General features: G+C 36.1%; 2 protein-coding genes across 3 annotated transcripts; both read left to right on the forward strand.

The window, feature by feature from the left end:
- The first annotated feature begins 111 nt into the window (after nt 1-111).
- LOC115984385 (probable inactive receptor kinase At5g58300) lies at nt 112-5,425 on the forward strand. 2 transcript variants are annotated; one of them, XM_031107428.1, is made up of 3 exons: nt 112-766; nt 2,112-3,449; nt 4,482-5,425. In XM_031107428.1, the coding sequence occupies exons 1-3, from the start codon at nt 754-756 to the stop codon at nt 5,108-5,110; spliced, it is 1,980 nt and encodes a 659-aa protein (XP_030963288.1). In that variant the 5' UTR covers nt 112-753; the 3' UTR covers nt 5,111-5,425. The 2 variants fall into 2 exon arrangements, with proteins under 2 accessions (XP_030963288.1, XP_030963281.1); XM_031107421.1 differs by lacking the exon at nt 112-766 and adding an exon at nt 1,252-1,712.
- A 567-nt stretch (nt 5,426-5,992) lies between these two features.
- On the forward strand, nt 5,993-19,027 carry LOC115984398 (ubiquitin-conjugating enzyme E2-17 kDa-like). Its single transcript, XM_031107434.1, has 5 exons — nt 5,993-6,236; nt 6,377-6,480; nt 6,607-6,734; nt 16,221-16,325; nt 18,439-19,027. Exons 2-5 carry the CDS (start codon nt 6,411-6,413, stop codon nt 18,580-18,582), a joined length of 447 nt encoding a protein of 148 aa, XP_030963294.1. The 5' UTR covers nt 5,993-6,236; nt 6,377-6,410; the 3' UTR covers nt 18,583-19,027.
- The last annotated feature ends 6,143 nt before the right edge of the window (nt 19,028-25,170 follow it).

A 25,170-nucleotide genomic window follows, 5' to 3' on the forward strand; every position in this document is an offset into this window, starting at 1 on the left:
GAAAAGGACCCAAACGCAACAAATTTGGCTTTTGTTTGTGTGTGGTTAGTACTTTGTAGGATTCATATAGGAGTAGTAGTACTTTGCATTGAGGCAGCATTTTAGACACTCTTCTTCTATACTAATCAATCAGATTCAAAACATAAATATGGGTGTTTTTTTGTTGCTCACTCAAAAAAAGTCTCTCTTAAACTAAACTTGGAGTAGTCTGTTTCGTCAGACTCTCTCTCTCTCTCTCTCTTTCCGACACCGAACACTGCCAGACAAAAAGACAGTGCTCTCACGCACTCTCTTTTTCTTTTTCTTTTTATTCTTCTTTACTCTTTCTTCTCCTTTAGTTTTTCCCATTTCCTTCCTTTTTATTTTCATTCTCTCCAAACAAAAACTATTACTATTTCAATTTAAAAATATACAGAGAAAGAAAGAAAGAAAGAAAATTTGTATGTTGTTCAACCACTTTTACTTCTGTTTCAACTGCTGCTTGAAAATGTTCAACCAATTATGAAGTTTTCTATGAGAGAGTTAGTGGCTCTGTTTGTTGCTGAAGCCATGAGCTAGTTTCAGCTAACTGGATCTGAAACTAGAGCTCAGCTACTTCATAGTTCATAGACTCAAGACTCTCTCCGCAAATGCCGTTGGATTTGGCCACCCAAATTATGCTGTGATTCTGACCCACTGCCGTGTCTCTCACGGGAGCTTAGCTGTCAACACTTTACTGTATGAAAAATAGCTAGCTAAAGCTCCTGTTCTCTCATGTTTTCTTCAGGTATGTCCCTTTTTTTGTTGTTGCTTAGACTTTGGAGCCCATTTTTGTTAATGGGTCATGCATTTGCGTATTGATAAAGCCTATTGTAGATCTGGGTCATTGCAGTTTTCGACAATGGTTGTGAATTCCTCACATTTTATTGCAGTTTTTTTCAATTTGTAACCAGAGCTTTTGCTAAAACTTCAATGCCCACGTTGTTGATTTTAGTCAATGTTCTTCCAAAAAAATTCTATCTCAATTTCGTGTTATGTTGCTAATTAGGTTGGTTTTTGTTTAAGACAATAGTTTACTTTAAATGGACCTGAGTTTGTTGAACAACTCCAGCTAACAATAATTAGTACTTTCCTTTTTAAGGTAAAAATTAAATGAGAAATATTTTCTTTATTCCTCTGACTGAGTCTCTCAATTTTTTTTCCCTTAATTCTTTGGGTCTTTTTTTTTTTTTTTTAATTTTAAGTTTGGTTAGAATTTTAATTTGGTTTTAGTGCTCTACATTGGACAAGCACATACATTGTGTGCCTTATTGCCTTTTTTACTACTGATAAGGATCTTTTTCTGTTTGGTATGCATATAATGGCAAATTGGAATATTATTTTTCAAAGAGAGACAAAAAAAAATGAACTTGTAAATAGGAAAAGTTTTTTCCCCTTCTGCTTTTGGGTTTAGATTACTTTTTGCAATTGCCTGTAAAATTTCATTTAGGTGCGGGTATAGAAAGAAAGATTAAAAAAACGGCTTAACTTTTCTAATGGGAAAGTTGAGAGTTGATGTTTCAAGATTCCAGAGCTCCCAAAGGTCGTTTAAGTAACCCCCTTTAAAATACAAGTCATTATCTTCATTTTCACATAGACAATTTGGGTACACATGTGAGCTAGATCAAGTCCCTTAGCATATAGATATGCATTTCTGTGTTATCTAAGCATGCATCATTGGAGAAATACACGAGGTATTGGATTCTCTTTGCTTTCTGAATGTATATTGCTGTATTACAGTGAACCATACTTTCATGAGTTCGATGAAATGGAAGAGAGATTTTCTTCTTTATTTTCTTCTACTGTTCATGAAAACTTGCATTTGTCAAACAAAAACAGAGTAGAATTAAATCTTTACCAGAAGTTGCACTTTATTGTTTCTTGTCCGTACTTCTATTTATCTCTTTCCTTTTTGGTTACTGCATTGCGGCCACTGCCACAAATGCAGGAGATATGTTTGTTGGTTTACTTATTTAATTATGAACTTTGTAATAGTATTTGCAAACAATTCGCATGTGGGTGAGAACGGGTTTTCTTGCTATTGTTGCTGGTTGGCTTGTTAATCTTGTTATGTGGTCTTTGTACTAAACCAGGAAATTGTCAAGGCCTCCAAAGGTTACATTTTCATTGCTACAGTCCCTTTGTCAAACAACTCCCCATGAGGTTCTGCCATACTTCAGCACTTACCTCCCTCTTTATCATAATCACTCTTCTACCCCCGGCTATTTCTGACCTGAACTCAGATAAGCAAGCACTTCTTAACTTTGCTGCTGTTCCCCATCGACGTAAGCTCAACTGGAACCTTGCTACCCCAGTCTGCACTTGGGTAGGTGTCTCTTGCACACCAGATCGCACCCGTGTGCTTAAGCTCCGGCTCCCTGGGGTTGGACTTGTGGGCAGCATCCCACCAAACACCCTAAGTAAGCTTGATGCCCTTAATACTCTCAGCCTTCGATCTAACCTTCTCAGTGGTAATCTTTCTTCTGATATTACCTCCCTTCCTTCACTCCAGTACCTATACCTCCAACGTAATAATTTCTCTGGTGAGATTCCTACCTCCTTTTCCGCTCAGCTCATTGTGTTGGATCTATCATTCAATTCCTTTTCTGGTAACATTCCACCAACAATAAAAAATTTGACTCAACTTACAGGATTGAGCCTCCAAAACAACACCCTTTCTGGACCCATACCTGCAATTGATCTCCCTAGGCTCAAACGTTTGAATTTAAGCTACAATCATCTTAATGGCTCCATTCCATTACCACTTCAAAAGTACTCTAATTCAACCTTTGTGGGAAACTCTCTCTTATGTGGACCACCTCTAAAAGCTTGCTTTACCCCACCACCTTCTCCATCTCCTACCTTCAATCCACCCTCACCATTGGGTCCTTCAAATAAAAGCTCCAAAAAGAAACTGTCCCTGGGAGCTATAATTGCAATTGCAGTCGGAGGGTTTGTGCTGCTGTCATTGTTAGCTCTAGTTATTATTTTTTGCTGTCTAAAGAAGAAAGATAGTGAAGGCACTGGCGTATCGAAAGGAAAGGCTTCAAGTGGAGGGAGGAGTGAGAAGCCTAAAGAGGAATTTGGGAGTGGGGTGCAGGAACCTGAGAAAAACAAGCTTGTTTTCTTTGAAGGTTGTTCTTATAACTTTGATCTTGAGGATCTGTTGAGGGCTTCAGCTGAAGTGTTGGGAAAGGGTAGTTATGGCACAGCATATAAGGCAGTTTTGGAGGAGGCAACAACAGTGGTGGTGAAAAGGTTGAAGGAAGTGGTGGTTGGAAAAAGGGACTTTGAACAGCAGATGGAAATTGTGGGTAGGGTTGCGCACCACCCAAATGTTCTGCCGCTCCGAGCTTATTATTATTCAAAAGATGAGAAGCTCCTTGTCTATGACTATGTCACTGGTGGCAGCTTATCTACACTATTGCATGGTATGTGATTTCCTCTCTTTATTTCATTCAGTTTTGGATCATTGTAACCCTCTATATTGTTTTGAGATCATTGTAGTACTTCTCTTTTGTTACCACTGCCATTGGAAACATGAAAGTAGCACTAAAAGGAGAAAGAAGTATTATGATTAATAGGTTTATAAAAAAAAAAAGTATTATGAGTGATAAATTTACTTTAAAAAAATACATTGTGAGAGATGATCATCGTGAATTTTTCCACACTTGGTGTAAGATAAATGAATTCATGGTGTAGCTGGTCAAAAACACATTTAAATATGAGGTTTTTGTAAGGTCTTGAAGTGATAATTACAAGGTTCTCTAGTGGCATGTAGTAATTACTAATCGATTATGTTGCATTTAATTGGCATTGTTATATTTATTGTTATAATTATTCAATCTGTAAGGGAACCCCTTCTTGCAGTTACATATTTACCTGCGTGTGCCTTATGGCTCTGTTAACAGTTGAGTGAAATTTTTGTGGCATAGTGGTTATTAAACCTTCATCCATCCAGGACTAGTAAGTATCAAGGACCACTCTTCTAAAAGAGCTTTGATGAATTCTGTTTTTTTTGGGTGATAAATTGCTGAAGACAAATGGTACATACTAACATACACTTTCCCTGGCGAAGTCTTTCCAGCCTGCTGGTTGGAGATGATTTTTGTTGTGTGAGGTACATCATAGAAGATGATGTTATTGGAATTTCTGTTAATTGAGTCCAATGGTAATATTAATATGGACCAGCTTTTTACTTGGATTAGAACAAGAACTCCCATGGTGTAAAAAGTTTTCATTTTCTTCGTGAGTAAATTCTTCTTATTTCTAACAAAAAGATTACTGTAAAATTTATATTCTAGGTGACAGATGAGATACACCCCTATTCGTCTGTGAATTAACTCCTTTTGGATAATCTTATATCTATCTATCTATAATCTACCTCCCCATGATGTGGAGTCCTGCTCTATCAGCTAACTAATTCACTTGTCACTTTGCACTCAATTTCAATTGTATAACAGGAAACAGGGCAGCTGGAAGGACTCCATTGGACTGGGACACCAGAGTAAAGATCTCCCTTGGAACTGCAAGAGGAATTGCCCACATCCATTCCATGGGTGGTCCGAAATTCACTCATGGAAATATCAAGTCCTCAAATGTCCTCCTCAACCAGGATCTTGAAGGATCCATTTCCGATTTTGGCCTAACCCCTCTTATGAATGTTCCTGCCACTCCTTCACGGAGTGCAGGTTATCGTGCTCCCGAGGTGATTGAAACCCGTAAGCACACTCATAAATCAGATGTGTACAGCTTCGGTGTCCTCCTCCTTGAGATGCTGACTGGAAAAGCTCCTCTCCAATCACCGGGACGTGACGATTTGGTTGATCTCCCAAGATGGGTCCAGTCTGTTGTTAGGGAGGAATGGACAGCCGAGGTTTTTGATGTTGAGTTGATGAGGTACCAAAACATTGAAGAAGAAATGGTGCAGATGTTGCAAATTGCCATGTCCTGTGTGGCAAAGGTACCAGACTTGAGACCTACCATGGATGAAGTTGTTAGAATGATTGAAGAAATCCGGCAATCAGACTCAGAGAACCGGCCATCTTCTGAAGAGAACAAATCCAAGGACTCAAATGTGCAGACTCCATGATTGCCTAAAACCATTGTTGGTGTATGCTTGCCAAGTTTCAAGTTACAATTGTGAAGAATTCATCTAATGCAGAATTGAACATTTTATTTTTGTACATGCCTAGTGAGGTTTTCCCCCCAAGTGTTATTAAAACCTTTCTTGCATGTATGACTTGGTACAGTGTGAATCTTTCCAGTTGTGCCATTTTTCTTAGTCATTGAGTTCTTACTCTCATTTTAGTTTGGGTTTTTCAATTCATGATTTGTTGTAATATTTTATTTTTAAACATTGTGAATTAATTAATTAATGATCTTCAATCAGGGAACTTTCCTGCGACTTTCTTGTGGACCCATTTTGGCTGGTGAACATTGTGTTGTGTAGGCCAGAGTTAAACAATCCAGACTCAAAACCAGCATTATTTTATGACCAAATCTAATATGCAAAATATGATGAAAACTGTTATGGATGGCTATCTTATTAAACTATGATAAAAAGTAATGCTGCCTAGTCTTTTTATGACCAAATCTAACATGCAAAATATGATGAAAAATATTATGGATGGCTATCTTATTAAACTATGATAAAAAGTAATTCTACTTAGTCTTTTATTAATTGATGTTTAATGACCAAAGAACAACCATCTATTATGGTAAGTTATTAATTCTTAATTGATTAGTGGCTAATAATGGAAGAAGAAGAAGCAGTCAAGCAGCAAAGAATATAAATGAACATGGACCCCATACGAATATATGATATGATACCACATGCACGGACATAAATGAAAGGGAAAGAGATAAGGTGGGGCATTAAGAAAAAAAGCAAAAAATGACAAGGACGATATTGCAAAAAAACACAAAACAAAAAGGAACCAAAATCAGATAAAAATCATTGTTCCGACAAAGAAAGAATTTTCCCTTATCTCTCTTTGTTGAGTAATAAAAAATTTGGAAAAAACAAGGACGTTGATTCCACGCTAAATGCTTTACTACATTTTTAAAAGACAGAAATTTCTAGACTCACCTCTTTTTCTCTCTCTCTCTCTCTCTCTCTCTCTCTCTTTCCGTGACTCTATAATAGTAATAGTAAAAAATCACAATCGCACCCTTCTGAATCTTGATTCCATTTCCTTGTTGTGGTTCCCTTTCAGGTAAGCAGATCTAACTGGGTGTTTGTTTCGATCATCAAAAATCAAAACTTTACTGAATTTTCTCTGAATATCTGTTACTGTTTTTGTTTTTGTTTTCATGAAAACTCTATCTGATTGTTTTGTTTGTTGTTGGTTTCAAGGTTTGTTTCTGAGTCTTAGAAAAACAAAAAAGTTATGGCTTCGAAACGGATCTTGAAGGAGCTCAAGGATTTACAGAAAGACCCACCTACCTCTTGCAGCGCTGGTAACTTTTGATTTGTTGGTTTTGAAGTATCTTAGCTCATAATATGTGTGACCCATATGCTTGAATTTTGATATGATTAGTAAACTGAAAGAGGGTGCTGTGTATTTGTGTGTTACTGTACTGTAGGACCTGTGGCTGAGGACATGTTCCATTGGCAAGCCACCATCATGGGACCTGCTGATAGTCCTTATGCTGGAGGTGTATTTCTAGTTTCTATTCATTTTCCTCCTGATTATCCATTCAAGCCTCCAAAGGTAGTTTTTTTTATCATTATTATTTATTCGTCCTTGTTTATTGCATTTAATGGTCTTCTTTGTACAGTACTATTTTCAATTGCTTGCAGTATACGGCAATAGGGGTCGTCCTCTTTGTACGGTACTATTTTCAATTGCTTGCAATATACGGAAATAGGGGTCGTGGCTAGCTTTGAAATTTAATGCGTATTGAGTGGTTATTGGAGTACAATTATGTTCCCTTAACATTGAATAATTACTTAAAGTTGTTGTTGTTTAGAAGCTTTGGTACATAATAAATTGGCTTCCTGCAGTGAAACTGAACCTCGAGGTTCATTTCACTTGAGAGATTCGATTCTTTTGTATGTTGTTGTCGGTGGAAATTATTATCTTGTAGCTGTGTATTAGTTTTGCTGGGTTCATAGATCAGTACCATTGAAGTTTATAGCATGAAGATGATGGGAAAGTGAATAATCTAAATCCTTATCAAATGTAGTTTGGGATGTTGTAGAATTTTTGGGTTTGATCAAAATTTGGTATTCACCATAGTGGTTTATGAGTATTATTTTGATTCATGTTTCTTCAGGTGCAACAGAGTTAGGATTATTGGGGGTAAATGAAATCTAACCTGACATTAGTGCTTGGGAAATTAGTGGCATTTTTACCATATATACAATGTATCCATATGTGGTGGAACATTAATGGGAGAGAGTAAATGGAGAACTGCTGTAGAAATCTCTTGCTGACTGGTGATAAGCATCAACACTAGATTCAGGGTCCAGAAAATGGGGATCAAAAGGTTGAACCAAATGCCCTAACCAAGAGAGGGAAAGGGGATTGTTAGAAGGGAGAGACAGATGACATAGTTTTCTGACTTGAAGAATAACATGAAAGATCTGTGTTCAGTGGAATGTTGTTAATGACATGATACTCTGGGTGGAAAGTGGAAACTAATAAATATGAGAGAAGCTGAGTTCCACTTAAGGTGCTATTATATTTGTAAAACAATAAAGAGGATGCTTCTTAACACATTATAAATCCACAAAACAGATCACAAAATATCAGTTTTATATTTGATTTGTTAGCAAGTATAATGTATGAGTCCTTGTCTTTTAATGCATATCTATTATAGGGATGCTCCCCATTAGAGGTTGTGTCGATCTTGTAACACGTCCGTATCATCCGAGACTTACCTATCATGTTTATACGCTTTGTAGCCTTGTTCCTCAAAATTTTGTGCATCTTTTTTTTTTGGGTTCTCATTTACATGGTGTTTTATCAAAGATCTGCTATTACTTCCTCTTGAAAATCTGTGGTTTTGAAAATTGCTATTTAGCTGCTGAACTTAATCATTATTTTAAAAACAAAATTTGGGTATCTTACTAATCATAAGCAATTTCAATAAGCATAAAGTTTGAAGATAATTAAACTTTTGTTAATGTTTGAGCAGTATATATTGGTCATTAGTTTTCCTCGTTAAACACATCTTCCGTCTTGTGCTTAGTGGTCAAATCATGTTTCCACTTGTGTATTTGATACATGTCTATCTAAAGGTACATAAGCACTGTCTATTTGTAAGACAAATTGAAAGAATTAGAAATCTTAAGCGTAAGAAATATATGGTGTTTTTTAAACTTATATTGTTAGCTTTTTTGAAAGAAGTAAGCGTAAGATATTCAAGTCTTCACATCAAAGTTAACGATTGGGGTTTTGCATGATTGTTGCGATTAGGGTACGTTTGGTACCAGTGTTGTTAAAAGCGAGCTTAAGCTCGAAGCCCCAAGGCTCTAGCGCATTTTGCCTCAAAAGCTAAGCTCATTCAAAGAAGCACGCTTTAGGCGCTCTTTTTCAAAAAGCTCGAAGCGCGCATTTTGGAGCTTTTTTTATATTTTTCAAAAAAAAAAAAAAAAAAAACCAAAACTGAATTAAAGCTATAGGATCTTGACATGATTGATATAAACCGTTGATTTTGTATATTTTTAGTGTAAATTACTTATCAAAAAAAAATATTTTGAGTATAACTTGTCCTAAAACCCAACCCACAACCTCCTAGATTTTTCTCTATTTTTATTTTTTTTCCTTGAAGCAGTAACCCCCCTAGCTCCTTGGTACCAATTACCATGTTGCAATGTCCTCATATTCTTAGCTCATTCATGAAAAAAAAAAAAAACAAACGTATGATATAATATATGTGGTAATTGTTTTGTTACTTTAGTGGTTGATTTTGAACATTGCAAACTAATTCTTCCAGAGTTATAGTCATTAAGTGATTAAATTTTTAACTAATATTACTAATTAGTAGGGCATTATAGATATAGGAGATTTAATAAAGGATATTACATGGAAGTACTGATATCTAGCTTATCCAAAAAAATAAAATGACTTGACTTGCAATTTTTGTGTTAAAATTGCAAAAGTAGGGCATATCTAAATGTTATATGAATTATATAAAAAGTTTTATATCAATTTATATGATAATTTGATCATTTGATTGTTGCATTTCTCATTAATAATAATTTTTAAAATTTTAAATTATTTTTAAAAAATGTGCGCTTCACTTCAATCAAGCGCGCGCTTGTGCTTTGCGCTATGCGCCTAGGCTCCGAGAGACCTTTGCGCTTAAGTGCTCTCCTCGCTTTTACCAACACTGTCTGGTACACTGTAATAGACATCATAATGCAATAGCTATTCCATAGGTGTAACCGTTCGGTTGTTTGGTTGTGTTTTTGTTACAAGTAATGGCTTTTCATTTGGAATACTTATTCTATAAAATGCGGAATGACTATTCCTTACCAAATAGGTCGTAATTGCTATTCTTTTACCTAGTAATGACCATAAAAAATAAAAACCCCAAAATTCCCAAAAGTACTGACGCAATGCTCTTCCCATTCACTCCCTCTCCTCATTGTTTCTCTCTCTGCTCTTCATGTACTCTCTCTCTGTCCTCCCTTTTCGTTCTCTTTTCTATCTGGTTTACTTTGCTGTAATTCTGTAAGTACTATTTCAGAAGAGTCATTCTTTGGTGATAAGTTTGCTTCTATAGCTTTGTTGTTTACCTTTTCAACTTTGATTCTCACCATGGAGATATTAATTTTGGGCATTCAACAATAACATTATATACATATATTGAATTTATACATAGCTATGATGGATGTATAAACAAAACTTTCCTCTAAATTGATATTTGAGGCATGTCTAAGGAAAATATTTAGCTGATACCTCTCTCAAGAACATTATGGGTGGTGTTCGTAGTTTTTTTATAGAATCCAAACTTTTTCAACTGGTGGTAGAGGAAGGAGGACAGTATTTTTCTTTAAGGATTTTTGAGCGGAGTAGGTTCTTCATGAAGTCGGTCTTCATGGGTAAGAATGTGGCACAATGGCTGATGAAGAGTTTAGAACAGATTGTCATTGGGATCAGTCCTAAGTATTTTTATTCTTTTAGGGAAGGTGATTTAGCTTACACCCTCCAACGATGCTCCAATTCTTTTGGCTTGTTCCTATTGTTGACTAAATTTAAAGTTGGTGGGTCTGGGAGGTCCATTATTACTCCAGTAGGCAGAGCAAAGAATGGATGGAGGGTTTTTGGGTTAGAGTTAAGGAAGTTATTGGAACTTGAAAACTATGTGAATGGTGGTAGAAATTTGTGGCTTAGCTTCGTAAGGATAACTCAGGGGTTCAACCCTTTAAATCTTTTGCTGATACAGTGCGTGGGCATCAGGTGTAGGTCAGGAGTAGAAACTAGTCAAAGAAGCAAAACCCAGTTATTAAACAAAGAATGTTGAGCAAAGTGCCGATGAGCTTACCGGGTTCGATGACTCTAGGAGGTAGAGTTGGGGGTTCTCGGCGCAGTACTGAGGAGTTTAACTTTGGAAAGACAATTCTGGAAGGAAATAATAGAAGATCTTCGTTGCTTTTCAAATCAAATGGGTTTGAACACGGTAATAGCAAATATCGTGAACTGGGGAATTCTGATTGGGTAGCAAAAAGGTTGACTGTAGAAGTGAATAAGGAGGGAAAAAGGAGTGTAACGTGGAATAAAGGGGGATTGAGGAGTTCTATTTGGGTCTCAAAAGGTCATAGAGGGAGCAAAGGGAGCATGTGTCTAGTGGGTCACCAGTTTACAATTTTTCTGTGGTGGGCACAGCCCAGGAGGGTACCCATGTGGGTCATCCGGTGCTCCCTTACCTAGAGCCCACCAGCCCAATTACGATGGAAAGGGGTCAAAGCCCATCCCTGGGTGGTCCAAGTCTTTTAAACTCGGTAGATCAAGTATCGGGGATGTTCAAAGCTCTTTAAGTAACTTCGGGTGCTCAAACCACAAGTGCCGTCGTAGATCTCGCTAAGAAGTCACTGGCACCATCGGAAAAGGCTGGTACAGCGCGACTTCAAGCCTCGATGACGGTGATGGTCTCGGCGGGTCAAACAGAGAAGAACGGTTGTCCGATGAAGGCATCGGAGGTGCACTGTGACCCTTTTTCTGATGGGTTTCATGGCAGGGACCCACCGGCGACTCTGGGTAGGGCCGATTTTGGTCTATTCCACACCATGAGGTTAGATTTGGAATCTGATCTTCCAACTGAGCATATGGGTTGCCCTGCGGAGACTTCGGCAATGGTTGAATGTCTTAATTCTATTGGGCATTGCACTGATGAGCCTCCGTTCGCTCTGGGTAAGGCAGAAACAGAGGTTGACAGGGCATTAAATGGCCTTGTGTTATCCAATTATGCTCTGAGTCCACCAAGAGTTGGGATTGAGGTAAGGGGTGTTCTAGGTGGAGATGTAGGTGGTCAGGTTGAGGGTGCAAGTGATATTCAGGGGACAGACACCTCCCATCAGGCTAACCAGTCGGTGTTGGCATTGACTGAGGTCAAAATAGCTTATGTTGTTGAGGTCTTGGGTGATGTGGACAGTTCTTCCCCCTTGATGTCTATTAATCCTCTGGAGTTGAATAGTATTGCTGAGGTGAGGAGGTTTGATAACTCTTTGAATGTTTCTAATTGGGTGCAACATAGACTCCCTGGTTTCAGTAAGATGATGGGGCTTTCTTTGGGTCAACATGAGAAGAGGTGTATTATGCTATTACAAAGACTTGAGACGGAGATTGAGGCAGCCAAGTTGGTGCACAGGAAAGATGCTACATACTGAAAAGCTGTCTCTAAGGTCAAAGGGAAGAGGGAGATGAGGAATTTGATTTCCTCGGTTAATTATGATGGGAGATAGTTTCCTTTACTTTGATTTTTTGACTGAGGTTGTAGTAGGGAGTCTACAGTTTCAATGAAGTTGAGAATGGTGTCATGGAATGTTCGAGGTTTGAATGATTTGCGGAAACGTTTGGTAGTTAGAAATTTATTACGGGAATGGAACTGTGATGTAGTTTGCCTTCAAGAAACCAAGCTTGCAAGCATGGATATACAGTTGATTTGCAGCTTATGGAGTTGTCCCTATGTAGATTGGGTAGCTTTGGATGCGGTTCAGACAGCTAGTGGGGTTTTGATGATGTGGGATAGGAGGGCTTTAGAAAAGTTGGAGGTAATGGTGGGTCAATTTTCTATCTCAGTTCGGTGGTAGGGTTTGGGGGATGATTTTATTTGGGCATGCTCTAGGGTTTATGGCCCGAATGATAATAACTTGAGGGGGCAGATGTGGGATGAGCTGATTGGAATTTAGCAACTTTGGGAAGTTCCATGGTGCTACATAGGGGATTTCAACATTGTTCAATTCCCAAGTGAACGGTTGGGGGGATTATGTCTTACCTTGGCTATGGAGAATTTTCTTAGTTCATTGAGGAGCTTAGCTTGATAGATTTGCCATTGGAAGGAGGGAGTTACACATGGTCGAGTGGTTCGGATCAGCCTTCGATGTCTAGGATAGACAGGGTTCTGGTTTCTAATGATTGGGAGGATCACTTTCTGAATGTGATCCAACGAGTTTTACCTCGTCCCATTTCAAACCACTTCCCCATATTAGTGGAGGTAGGAGGGATTTTAAGGGGGGAAAAGTCCTTTTAAGTTCGAGAACATGTGGCTAAAGACGGATGGGTTCAAAGATAGGGTTCATTCTTGGTGGAATTGATATTCTTTCTCAAGTACTCCCAGTTTTGTTCTTGCCAAGAAGTTGAAGGCATTGAAGGAAGATATTATTCAATGGAACCGGAGTGAGTTTGGAAATGTAGAGCGTTAGAAAAAAGAATTGTTGGAGGCTTTGAAATTATTGGATGTTAAGGAAGGGGAGCTTGGCCTTTCTGAAGTGGAGTTAGAGGGCTGTGTTGAGATCTCAAATACAGAACCTTCTCTCATTGGAAGAAGTCTCATGGAGACAGAAATCGAGGATGCTTTGCATTAAGGAAGGAGATAACAATACCAAATTCTTCCACAAGGTGGCCAATTCTCGGAGAAGGTATAATCATATTAGTATGTTGGAGGTGAATGAGGTTACCTATGAGGACGAATCCGAGATGGTAGACCAAGCTGTACAGTTTTATAAAAATTTGTACAAGGAGACAGAGGAGTGGAGGCCTTTTGTGGAAGGTTTGGAGTTTGATCAAATTGAGGGGTTGGAGAGGGACTGGCTTGAACGGAGGTTTGAACAGGAGGAGGTTCTTCAAGTTGTCAAAGAGTTGGAAGGAGATAAAACTCCAGGTCTTGATGAATTCTCTTTGGCTTTCTTTCACCATTATTGGGGAGTTGTGGAAAGAGATGTCTTAGCTGTGTTTGAAGAGTTTTATCAACACAGTAAGTTTGAAAAATCTCTTAATACAACTTTCATAGCCTTAATCCCTAAGAAGAATGGTGCCTCTAATATTTGAGATTTTAGACCTATTGGTTTGGTGGGGAGTGTTTACAAGATTTTGGCTAAGGTCTTGGCAAACCGCTTGAAAGAGGTTTTGGATCAACTGATATCTGAGTCTCAGAATAGTTTTGTGGGTGGTAGACAGATTCTTGATTCAGTTCTCATTGCTAATGAGTGTGTTAATAGTAGGGTGAAGAGTAAGATTTTGGGGGTTATTTGTAAATTAGATATTGAGGAAGCCTATGATCATGTGTATTGGGAGGCTTTTCTTGATTTGTTGAGGAGAATGGGATTTGGGGTGAGGTGGTGTAGGTGGATCCGCACAGGGCTTATCTACTGTCCAATTCTCTGTCTTGTTTAATGGGTCTCCAGCTGATTTTTTTGGAAGTTCGAGGGGACTGAGACAAGGGGACCTGCTATCCCCCATGTTGTTTCTGGTTATGATGGAGGTCCTCAGCAAGATGATGAAAAGAGCTGAAGGGGCTGGTTTGCTTCGAGGCTTTAGGGCTGATGGTAGACGAGATGGAGGGGTATGTGTCTTGCATCTTTTGTTTGCGGATGACACAATTCCGTTTTGCGATGCAGATGAGGAGCAGATTCTACATGTTCGGATGCTTCTTCTTTGTTTCCAGGCAGTGACAGATTTAAACGTTAAAGCGCTGAAGAGTGAGATGGTTCCCATTGGGGAGGTTCCTAATGTCCATATCCTAGTTGAGATTTTGGGATGCCAGATCGGGTCTTTGCCTATGACCTATCTTGGTATGCCATTGGCAGCGTCTCACAAGTCTCCTACTATTTGGAATCCTATCTTGGAAAAAACTGAGCGTAAGTTGGCCAGTTGGAAGAAGTTGTATTTGTCCAAAGGAGGAAGACTAACGTTGCTTAAAAGCACGTTATCTAGTCTTCCCACTTATTATTTATCCCTTTTTACCATTCCTACGCATGTGGCCAATAAAATTGAGATGCTGCAAAGGGATTTCTTGTGGGGGGACTCCAAGACACATTTGGTGGGATGGGACAAGGTGTGTGCACCTTTGAAAAACGGTGGGTTAGGAGTAAGAAAATTAACTGCTACTAATAAAGCCTTACTAGGGAAGTGGTTATGGCGATTTGGGATTGAGGAGACAAGGCTTTGGAGAAGGGTTGTAGCCCTCAAGTTTGGGGAAGAATGGAGGGGATGGACTTCCAAGCTAGGTAGAGGGGTACATGGGAGTGGCTTGTGGAGAAGTATCCGCATGGGATGGGAGGATTTTAGCAAGAATATTCGCTTTGAGGTAGGGGTGGGAGATAGAGTGAAGCTTTGGATAGATCAATGGTGTGGGGATTCTCCACTCAAATCAACTTTTCCGAGTGTGTGTGGGATTGCATCCAATAAAGAGGCATCGGTGGCCTCTTCTCTCGAACGGTTGGGGATAGAGGAACAGAGAAGCTAGGATGTTCATTTTACTCAGAGACCAAATGATTGGGAAATGGGTGGTGTGGATGATTTTCTCCGTACCTTGGGCTCAAATCTACCTCCTATTGAGAACAGAGATCGTATGCGATGGAAGTTGACAAAGAATGGGGATTTTGATGTTCGATTGTTTTACAATAAGTTGAGAAGCCTCTTGCCCATCATTTTTCCTTGGAAAGTTGTTTGGAAGGTTAAGGCTCTGCGGCGTGTTTCCTTCTTTGTGTGAACTGCTGTATGGGATGGGATCCTTACAGGTGATAAATTGGGGGGTAGAGGGATGGATTTTGTCGACCGGTGTATCATGTGCTGTAGTAATGGAGTTTGGTATTTAGATCTTTTGGGTTTTCTTGGGTCTTGCCAAGATTGGTTGCGGATACTCTATTTGGTTGGTGGAATTGGCTTGGAAAGCATTTGTCTAGCATTTGGAATTTAGCTCCTTTATGCTTGATGTGGTGTCTTTGGAGGGAGCGAAATAGGAGGACATTTGAGGATATGGAGAGTTCGGATGACCAGCTTTTGGCTTTTTTCAGTGGCTCTCTGTTTGACTGGTTTAGGGCTTGGGGAATCACCTTTAGTGATTCTCTCCCTATGTTCCTTAGCTCTCTCCTGTGTATTTAGTATCTTTTCCTTTCTTTTTCTTTTTTCTCTTTCTTTTCCCTTTGTATTTTTCTCTCTGCCTTATGTTTTTCTGCATAAGGTAGTTTTCTTCAATATATATCTTTATTATTTATCAAAAAAAAAAAAAAATTATGCATAATGGAATGCTAAACAATTATCACAAAAAGTGTACACGTATGGTCTCTTTAAAAAGGGTATTTTATGAAATTGACCAAAATATGGTGCCATTCCACCACCTTAATATGTGTTATCACTAAACTGATGAATAGGAATAATTATTCCATCACAACTTTCTTCATTCCTTGTAATACTTATTCCTATTATATTGTAATCAGCACTACAGTGTACCAAATGTGCCCTTAGGGTCTGTATTTCATAAATTCTACAAAGTGACATGGAGATTTGTTGATGTGAAGTGCATATTGTGATGCTTCTCTAAACAAAACTTGTTATTGAATTTGTATGCAAATTTTACGTGAAGCTTATATTCTAATGGTTGACACTTCAATTATAGTAGCCTATTTTTATTATTAAGTGGTGCTGCCTTGGTGGTAGTTTAATATTGCCTTGTCTTGAATTTTTTTGTGGTTATCTTGTGTTTGGTATAATAGAAATTGAGAATACTAACCTTGTTATTTACTTCAGGTTGCATTCAGGACTAAGGTATTCCACCCAAACATTAATAGCAATGGAAGCATATGTCTGGATATTCTTAAAGAACAGTGGAGCCCAGCACTAACCATTTCAAAGGTTTCTTTGAACTGTTTCCCTCTTTTTATAGTTTATATTTTCATTACCTCATAATTGGTCTGATTTTATGCTGTTATGCATGATTATAAGGTGTTTGATGGAATAACAACTTGATATCATTTTGCAATACACTTTTTAATTTTGATCAATTTCACGGCTACTAGATTCATGTTGCATTATGCTTCCAGATTACCACATCAATATTGGAAATTAAACAAATATCTGTTGGAATAATTACTATTCACACCTTGTAATAAAGTTATGATAATGAAAGGCATTTTTTTTTCCATGTCGTCAATTGTTTCACATGTTTACAAGGCTGCTGTCTAATTTTTTTTTTTTTTTTTTTGGTCATAAAAAAAAAGGCTGCTGTTTTTTAGTAATTATTTTAATATGTAAGTACTGTTTTTTAGTACATTAGTGAATTGATGGTCACATTATTAACTAGGTTGGGTTCGGATTTGAGCTTGTGTCTGTTTGCTTGAATGAAGCTGTGCCTTTTCTCAGTATATGAATGTTCTTGTTATGTTGGTATGGGAATTGAATATCTAGATGATTCTAATAAAGCTCCTCAAACTACTGACAAGCTTGTGTTTGCTGAGGCTTAAGCAGTCTTGTTAATTGTGAGTCAAAATGCAGACCATCTCCTTATTGATGGTTGAAGATCAGGAAATTGAATTTCGAAGAGTTTGGTGGTTCCTCAAACCACATGGGTAGCTCAAATGGTGGACCACTCGATGCATGTTCTTGCGTATAGGGTCACACATCTGGGTTTTATCAAAGGCCTTTTTTCCCTCTCACTTCTCACATGAAAAAAGAAATTTGAAGGGACATTTGTGAAAAGAATTGGCCATGCCATTGGAAGGTGCTAGAATTACTAAATGACAAATTAGTACCCTTAAGTTAGAATGTCAAACTTTCATTTATTTAGTTGCATGTTGAGTATACATGTGTGATGAAGTCCATATGAAGAAAAAGTAAAAAACTTGAGATACTAATATAACATAATTGAGTCCAAACTCGTAGGTTTAACCTTTTGGGTTAAGCGGTATCCCAATATGTTGTATTAAGTCTTCAATTGGAATCACCCTTAAGTGTTATCTTCGTAACAAGTGGTATTAGAGATGTCTTTTCCTAATCAGAGGCTTCACTGGGATCTTCAATTCTATAGAGAGCCCCAAGATTGGGAGTTGGAACATTTAGATTCTTTTTGGGACCTTATTCTATACCTCTTACTGGTGAGGGGCATGACAAAATTTGTTGGAAGTCGACAAAGAATAAGGGTTTTAAGGTTAGTGAATACTACTTATCCCTCTTCTCGACCCCTGACACTCTTTTTCCTTGGAAACCTGTGTGGCGCTCAAAGATCCCTCCTAGAGTTGCTTTCTTCTCATGGACTGCCGCTCAAAGTTGGTACTTGTTTCCATGGAGATTGTACAAAGTTATATAAGCTAACAACCCCCCCCCCCTTTTTTTTCTCCTGTCTTTATTTCATTTATTAAAAACCTGGTTATGTAAAAAGCTGAGGAGTTTGTGGCCTATAAAGAGATCTTGAAGCTCATAGAGAAGCGATGACTCACACATGAGGGGGAGTGTGGGTGTATATGTTTGAGTGGAAGTCCCACATGGAAGAGAAATTAAATAATTTGGGGAATAAATGGAGCATAATTGGGCCTAAACTCTTCGGTTTTAGTTTTTGGATTAATTGTTGCCTCAATATGTTATGTAAAGGCCTCAATTGGAGTCTTCCCAATGCGTTATCTCCCTAACATTCCCCCATAAGCCTTCAATGAAATCCACACCACACCGTGCCCCCCTCCCCCTCCCCCACCAAAAAAAATAAAGCAACAATTATTTTTGGTTGGGCCGGGGGGGTGGGCCGGGTGAACTCTAGTAATGAGCCATTGTTACTTGAATTATGAACCATCTAGAGTTTGACCTGAAAGATTATAGGTCTAGTGATGGGCCATTTATACTTGAATTATCATAACTTCAACATTTATGCATTTTTAAATCCGCTTGCAGTATTGTATAAACTTTTGATTTATACTTCTGAGTTTCAGTCATTAATAAAATATTTTTTCATTGAGTCTTTCATACTTCCTGTATTTAGGTGCTGCTGTCCATATGCTCCCTTTTGACGGATCCCAACCCTGATGATCCACTTGTCCCTGAAATTGCTCACATGTACAAGACTGACAGGGCCAAGTATGAAGCCACTGCTCGCAGCTGGACACAGAAGTATGCCATGGGATGATGGCAGATGAAAACCCCCCAGCATCTAAAAGCAAGCTGTTAATCCATGGTTCTCTCATCTCCCTTCAGGTAAAAGAATGGAAATATTGAGAATGAAATCTCCTTATTCTTCTTTCACCAAGAACTCAATATTTGGCAAGGAACTCTGTTGTCATCTTGTGAATATTTATTTGAAGACATTGGAGATTGGGTAACTGTAATGTAATGTTATCATGTTGTTGTCAAAGTGAATGATTTGCTTGTTGATCTACAACTCATTTGATTGATTAAGAAATAATGTTTTACGGGTACAATTCCTCCAAGTTTCAATTCTTGCTTTGTATTAGGGACTGAATCCGGCATGATACTGCTATGCTTGGTTCAGACATTGTATCTAAGTGTTAAATTCTGTTGAAAGTTGAAACAGTGTTTATTTCTATTTAAAATACTGCACGGTTATAGTGGCACTTCCTTTGTTTTTGTTTCTGTTTTTCTTTTATTTATTTAGCTTAAGTTGTGCAAGAGTTTTTCGTAGACCGTTATAACCGTTGAGGAAGTGTATCGCTCTGTTTTTGTTTTTGTTTTTTAATTTAGCTTAAATTGTGCAAGATTTTTGTGTAGACCATTGTAACTGTTGAGGAAGTTTATCAATTTCCACTATGCCATAGGTTTTTGCAGTGTTTCTGTTGCGACACTAAGCTGAACTACAAGATTGTGTTTGTTTAATTTTGTTTAAAGTTCAAGATATGAGTTTAATCTTAGCATAAGTCAAGTTCATGTTCATTATCAAGTCGGATTATATGTAATTTTTCGTTTTAAACAAGCTCGAGCTTAATTAATATGTTTTTCTTCATTCAAGGGATACAATGACTTATTTAAATCAACTAATTTCAATTTTTCAACCCTGTATTTCTAACAAATTGTATATAATGTCTAAGCTCAAAATGGTACCAAAAAGTAATGTTGTGGAAGAAGAATAAAAAATATGATAGTAAATTCAAAGTTGGCTTTGCTTTCTTAATGCATGACCTTTTATTTTAGAAGCAAGGAGTGGATACTTTTACTTTTGCTAAATAATTGTAAAGCAGAATTGCGGACACTTTTCTAAATACTCAGATGTGAATTTCATTTATAATTAGAGAAAAAAAAATGAAGGTCACAAAGTAAATGTGAAAGTCATGCGCATTGACATGGGACCTGAATATTCTGCGCATGTGATTACCAATTAAGAGAACGGTAATGTGATGGAGACGGTCCAACTAAGGTAGGTTTTAATTTAAGCAATCCCCAAATTTGTGATAGGTCACTGTTATATCAGTAAGCATGTTATATATATCTCTGCTGCAACAGTTGCATATAACATGGAATCTCAGCAGTACCATTTATTATTAAATGTTGGGCAGGCTTCAAATATCAATATTGGAAAACGACATCATCCACTAATTAATTTTCCTTGAGGCTTCTGGCTCACGATCTTTGTGAAGTTTCTGGATGGCCTCTTTATCTAGGTTTTTTGTTTTTTTGTTTTTTTTTAACTCTCCCTCATTATGATGATTTTGAACTTTGAACTTTGAACACTAGGCAATAATTGGGCATTACTTAATTACCCTTATGGGAGAAATAATATAAACCATTTTAATTCAATCTTTCACTCCTCCTATAAAATTCTAGTATTCTTGGGAAGAGTAAAATCATAAAACTTATATATGGTTATTTAATTTTAATTGTCCTTAAAAAATTTAACATTTTGTGTTCTTAATTGGTTAATACAATAATGCGTTTGAATTTAAGTAAAAAATCAAATATGTTGTAACTAAGGAGTATATCAAAAGTTTGTCCTTAAATAAAAGAAAAGAACTTTAGAAATTATCAATTTTTCTTTTAAATGACTTATAAATTGATGTGATTAATGTCACATGACTCACATCACATTGATAATATATTTACAAAAAAAAAAATGTTGAAATACTCTATTGTTTTGTGTTTAAAAAATTAAGAGGCTGTTTGATAAACATGTTTAAACACATGTTTTTAGTTTTTAAATAACATTACACGTATTTTCACATTTTTTTACCCATGCGTATTTTCACATATGTTTTCAAATAACAAAACACATGTTTTCAAACACATATACTAAACACCCCTAACATGTTGAAAGATGATGTAATAAAATTTGTAAAAATTATAACATTATTCTAAAAACTGATTGTTGTTTTAGTTTGATAATAAAAAAGGCAATCATGACACTGTAGATTGAAACTCTATAATAATAATAAAAAAAGTTTGAACACGTATTAACATTATTATCCTCCTCAGAGGGAGTATCACTTTTAACCCCCATAAACTAAAAAAAAAAAAATTGTAAATTAATTTGATGCCAATTTATGTGTGTGTATATATATATATATATATATATATATTTGGTTTGGGGCCTGATGTAGTAAAAGAGAGGACTAGAACTGTTGGAGAATTCACTATAATTATATGCTTTGAGTTAGCAAAAAAAAGAACTGGTTATTATATGAAACATGGAACAAAGAATTTAAAGTGTTATCGCTTGGTAGAGAAGCGATGAGGGGGTCACAGTCACAGTCTCCAACTCTTTTAATGCATGAATGAATAATGATTACCCACATGCTGATTGTTGGCGGTCATTACCTTTGCGTACCCTTCAAGCCAAAACCAACCAACTTCTTTTTTTATCAATCTTTATTTATTATTATCAATCTTTGAATGGCTTCATTATTTATAACCCTGTACGATGTAGACCCCCCTTTCATTTTGTAATGTTCCTCACTTCCTCGGTTTCTTTTTTCTTTTTCTTTTTTTATACATTTTTGTTTTTTTCTGCCGTCTTCTTAATTTTCTCGTATCACATGAATCACAGGTGTCAGAAGGAAATTACTATGTCAAGCTACGAGGACCATGAAGTCCTCACCGAAGAAAAGAGATATACCCAAATAATTCTACAACCACATATTTTTGTATAGATTCTTTGCTGCTAAGCTATTGCAGGTCCATGTAAAAGGGTGTCAACCGATATGTCGCGTAGGACGGTTGTGGTAATGTGCGTGATTGTAGAATTATTTGATATTTTATTTTAAGATCATAAAATTTATCAGTCTTTTTTACAATTATTTTAAGTGATAAATTGGGATTAATTTACTTGTTCTTTTTTCAGTTTTACCTATATCTATTATTCTTTTTATATATCAAAGTTGTGACATAAAAAGTTATGATTAAGTTAATAAGTTTTGATACAAAAAGATTGTGGTCTTAGGATCCATTTGGTTAGAGATTTTTAGTGTTGTTTAAAATGATGTGAAAACTGTGGATTAAAAAGTATTGTGAAAATACGTGTTTACAGTATTCATAAAACAAAAAATGTGTTTGGTGTTATGTTTCAAATAACATGTTTCAGTTTGTGAAAAAACATAATTGTGTGTTTATTTTTTTTTGAGAAACATAATTGTGTGTTTAGTATGTGTGTTTTTTTTTTAAAAGCTGACCAGTGGGCCCCCTAGTTGTAACTGAAGAAGGAAGTTTTATGTGTTGTCTAATCAAATGGGCCCCATGTTTTTCAAAATATTTACAAAACTGTCATTGAGCAACGTTACTTGAAATCTAAAAATTAGTAAAATGAGTTTTTAAATTCAATGTTTAAACACTTTAAAATGAGTAACGTAACTCTAACATTTCTAAAAAAACACCCTTACTAAACACATTGTTTTTTTTTAAACCACAGTTTTCAATATTTAAACACTGAAAACTGTGGTTTGGAATTACATACTAAACAGACTCTTAAATTTTTTGAGTTACGTTGAACACTGAAAATTGTGGTTTGAAATTATATACCAAACAGACTCTTAAATCATCTAAGTTATGTTGACCTTTGGTGGTATATTGTCTAAAGAATTGTTAATTTTTTGTACTAATAGTCTTAATAAGGAACGGCTAGTAGCCTAGTGCATTTTTTCTCAACAGATTGTATAGCTCATATAACTCAAAAGGGATGAAAAACAAAACAAAAAGTGTAAGCAATGGTGTAACAGTAAAACCTTGACTTTTTGGAAGAGTGGTTTAGGGTAGTAGCCTTCTTCATTTGGTGAAATAGGTAGATGGTAGAGGAGAGAAGAATAGATTCCAATAATAACTATGAATAATACATAAAATTGTTTTAAGTATTTGATTATGATGTAAGCTCTTATTCTATAATTTATTGATTTTATATGCTGATAAATCATAAATAGAATAAATATTTGAATTTTAAATGTTTTTGTTGTTGATATTTGAAAATATTAAGGTATGTTAATTGATCTTAAAATTATTGATTGATAATTTATTGATCCGAGCGTATATATAATGAAAACAAAAAATAAATAAAAATAATCACAAGAATTTAATTACGTTTTTGTGAATTTGAAATTACTTGAGTCAAATTTAGGCTCGCGGATTGAAGTAAAAACATTGGAATTGGAATTTTTTTTTTGAGAATTGGAATTGGAATTTGGAACACTATAATAAAACAAAAAGAAAAGGAATTGGAAGGTCCGGTAGTAGTTGAGAAACTTGGGTCAAATTGTGTAATGTGTAGCAATCGATTGGGCACAAGAAGCGAAGGTGGTGCGCGGCTGCGAGCCTCACAACGATTCACAACTCCCAAGCATGTTGACGTGGACAGGGCATGGCTGTATGTATCAGCATGCTTTTTGAGAAAAGTAGTAGTAAAGCTACATGTTGGTGAAAAAAAAAAAAAAAAAAAACAAAGTGAATTCCAAGTCGTCCAACGTGTCAGTTCCGGTCAGACCAGAAGAAAAAGTCCATTCACGTTTTCTACTCTACTTATTTACAAATTGCTTGGTCGGTTTTGACGGAAATGTGTTATTAATTATTGGGAGATGCTAACTGGAAATAATTAACCATTTATTTTTAAAAAAAATTTACTAAAAAAAATAATTAATATTTTAATAGTTTTTTTTCTATAAAAATAATATCAAAATTTTTCTAAAATAAATTATTAATCATTACTCTAAAAACACTTATTAACATGATTCTTACTTATTATTACAAACTATAAAATTTCATGTTTACTGTATATCATCACCTTAATCCACTCATTATTAGCTTCAACTTGACCAATATAATAATCAAATTATGGATTCGTTTGGATACAGTTGAAAACTGAAACTGAAAACTGAAAAACTGAAAAACACTGTAGCGAAATAATTTTTAAATGTGTGAATAGTATCGTGGGACCCATTTTTAATGAAAAAGTTGTTGAAAAGTGAAATTTGTGGGTCCGTGAACAGTACACAATGTGCTGTGATTGGTCAAAAAAATTTGAAAAGTCAAAGTTTGCAGCTACTGTTCATTGAACAGTGCATGAACGGTAGCCGCAACACCCAAAACGCTCCAAAACGCATGAAAAAAAAAAAAAAAAAAAAGCAGACAAAACGCAAACGCAGTTTTTTTCAGCCGAATTCAAACGCTCTCTATGTGTTTCACTGTTTGTATATCAGAAAAAAAAAAAAAAAAAAAAAAAAAAAAAAAAAAAAAAAAAGTGTTTTACTTTTTTTTAGTTGGAGATAAAAATTTTATTACAATTAATCTATACATATGTGTATAAAACTTTTCCTTGAGAACTTCAAACTTAATCTTTACCATCTACCTTATAAGAACTTATATTTATATAATAACCATCATGTCAATAATACGAACTTGTGCCTTCTTATTCTTTTGATTTTCATATGTTGTTAAAACTTATATAGAATTATTCACAACAATAATTCCTTTCAAATCCAAGATTTCCACAATTCAATAGACTTGTTAATTAGAATATCTTAGCGCACATTGGCGGCTTAATTAATCAAAATTCTTTCAATAAAAAGACATAAGATTTAGAAAAGTCATTACTTTATTTATTTTTTATGATGAATTAGAAAAGTCATTACTAAACTCTACTAACTCAGTCCGCACAAACGGAAATTAGGGAACATGTTGATTGAAAAAAAAGCAAAAAAAAGCCCCTTCTCGTACTGTACAAAATGCGTAGCCGTTCAAACTGGGAAAAAAAAAAATATATATCAAACACCCGCCGAAATTAGGACCACCTTTTCTCAAGAATCTCAACTACTTTTGTTGCCAAAAACACATATTTTAAATCCAAAATTTGTTTCCAGAAAAACGTTTACTTCTTTTTTTCTAATACTGTTCTTTCTTTTTCTTTAACTTTTTTTTTCTTCCCTCTATTGGTCCAATAGCTATTTTTCTTTTTCTTTTTTTTCTTTTTCTTTTTTTTGAAGTGAAGCTATTTTTCTTTTGAGGCAATTAGAAACGATTATTAGGAAGGAAAAAAAAAAAGATTATTAGTGTCTAGCTTGGGGAAGTAGTACTAGCCTAGCCTAGTGGTGTTGTTGTTGATAGAATAGACAAGTGAGAGAGAAGGCTTCTGACACGTCTATGTAACTGGCAGCTGGAATCAGCTTCCCCAAAATTTCCATTTCTCTGGTAATGGCCCATGACTCATAGCCCAGCTCACACTCACACCCCCACCCACGAAAAAAGGTTGAAAATTCCACTCCCCGTGTACTATATATACACTTCACCCACA

Source organism: Quercus lobata, chromosome 1 (genome assembly GCF_001633185.2).
Source record: "Quercus lobata isolate SW786 chromosome 1, ValleyOak3.0 Primary Assembly, whole genome shotgun sequence".
Classification (NCBI taxonomy): Eukaryota; Viridiplantae; Streptophyta; class Magnoliopsida; order Fagales; family Fagaceae; genus Quercus; species Quercus lobata.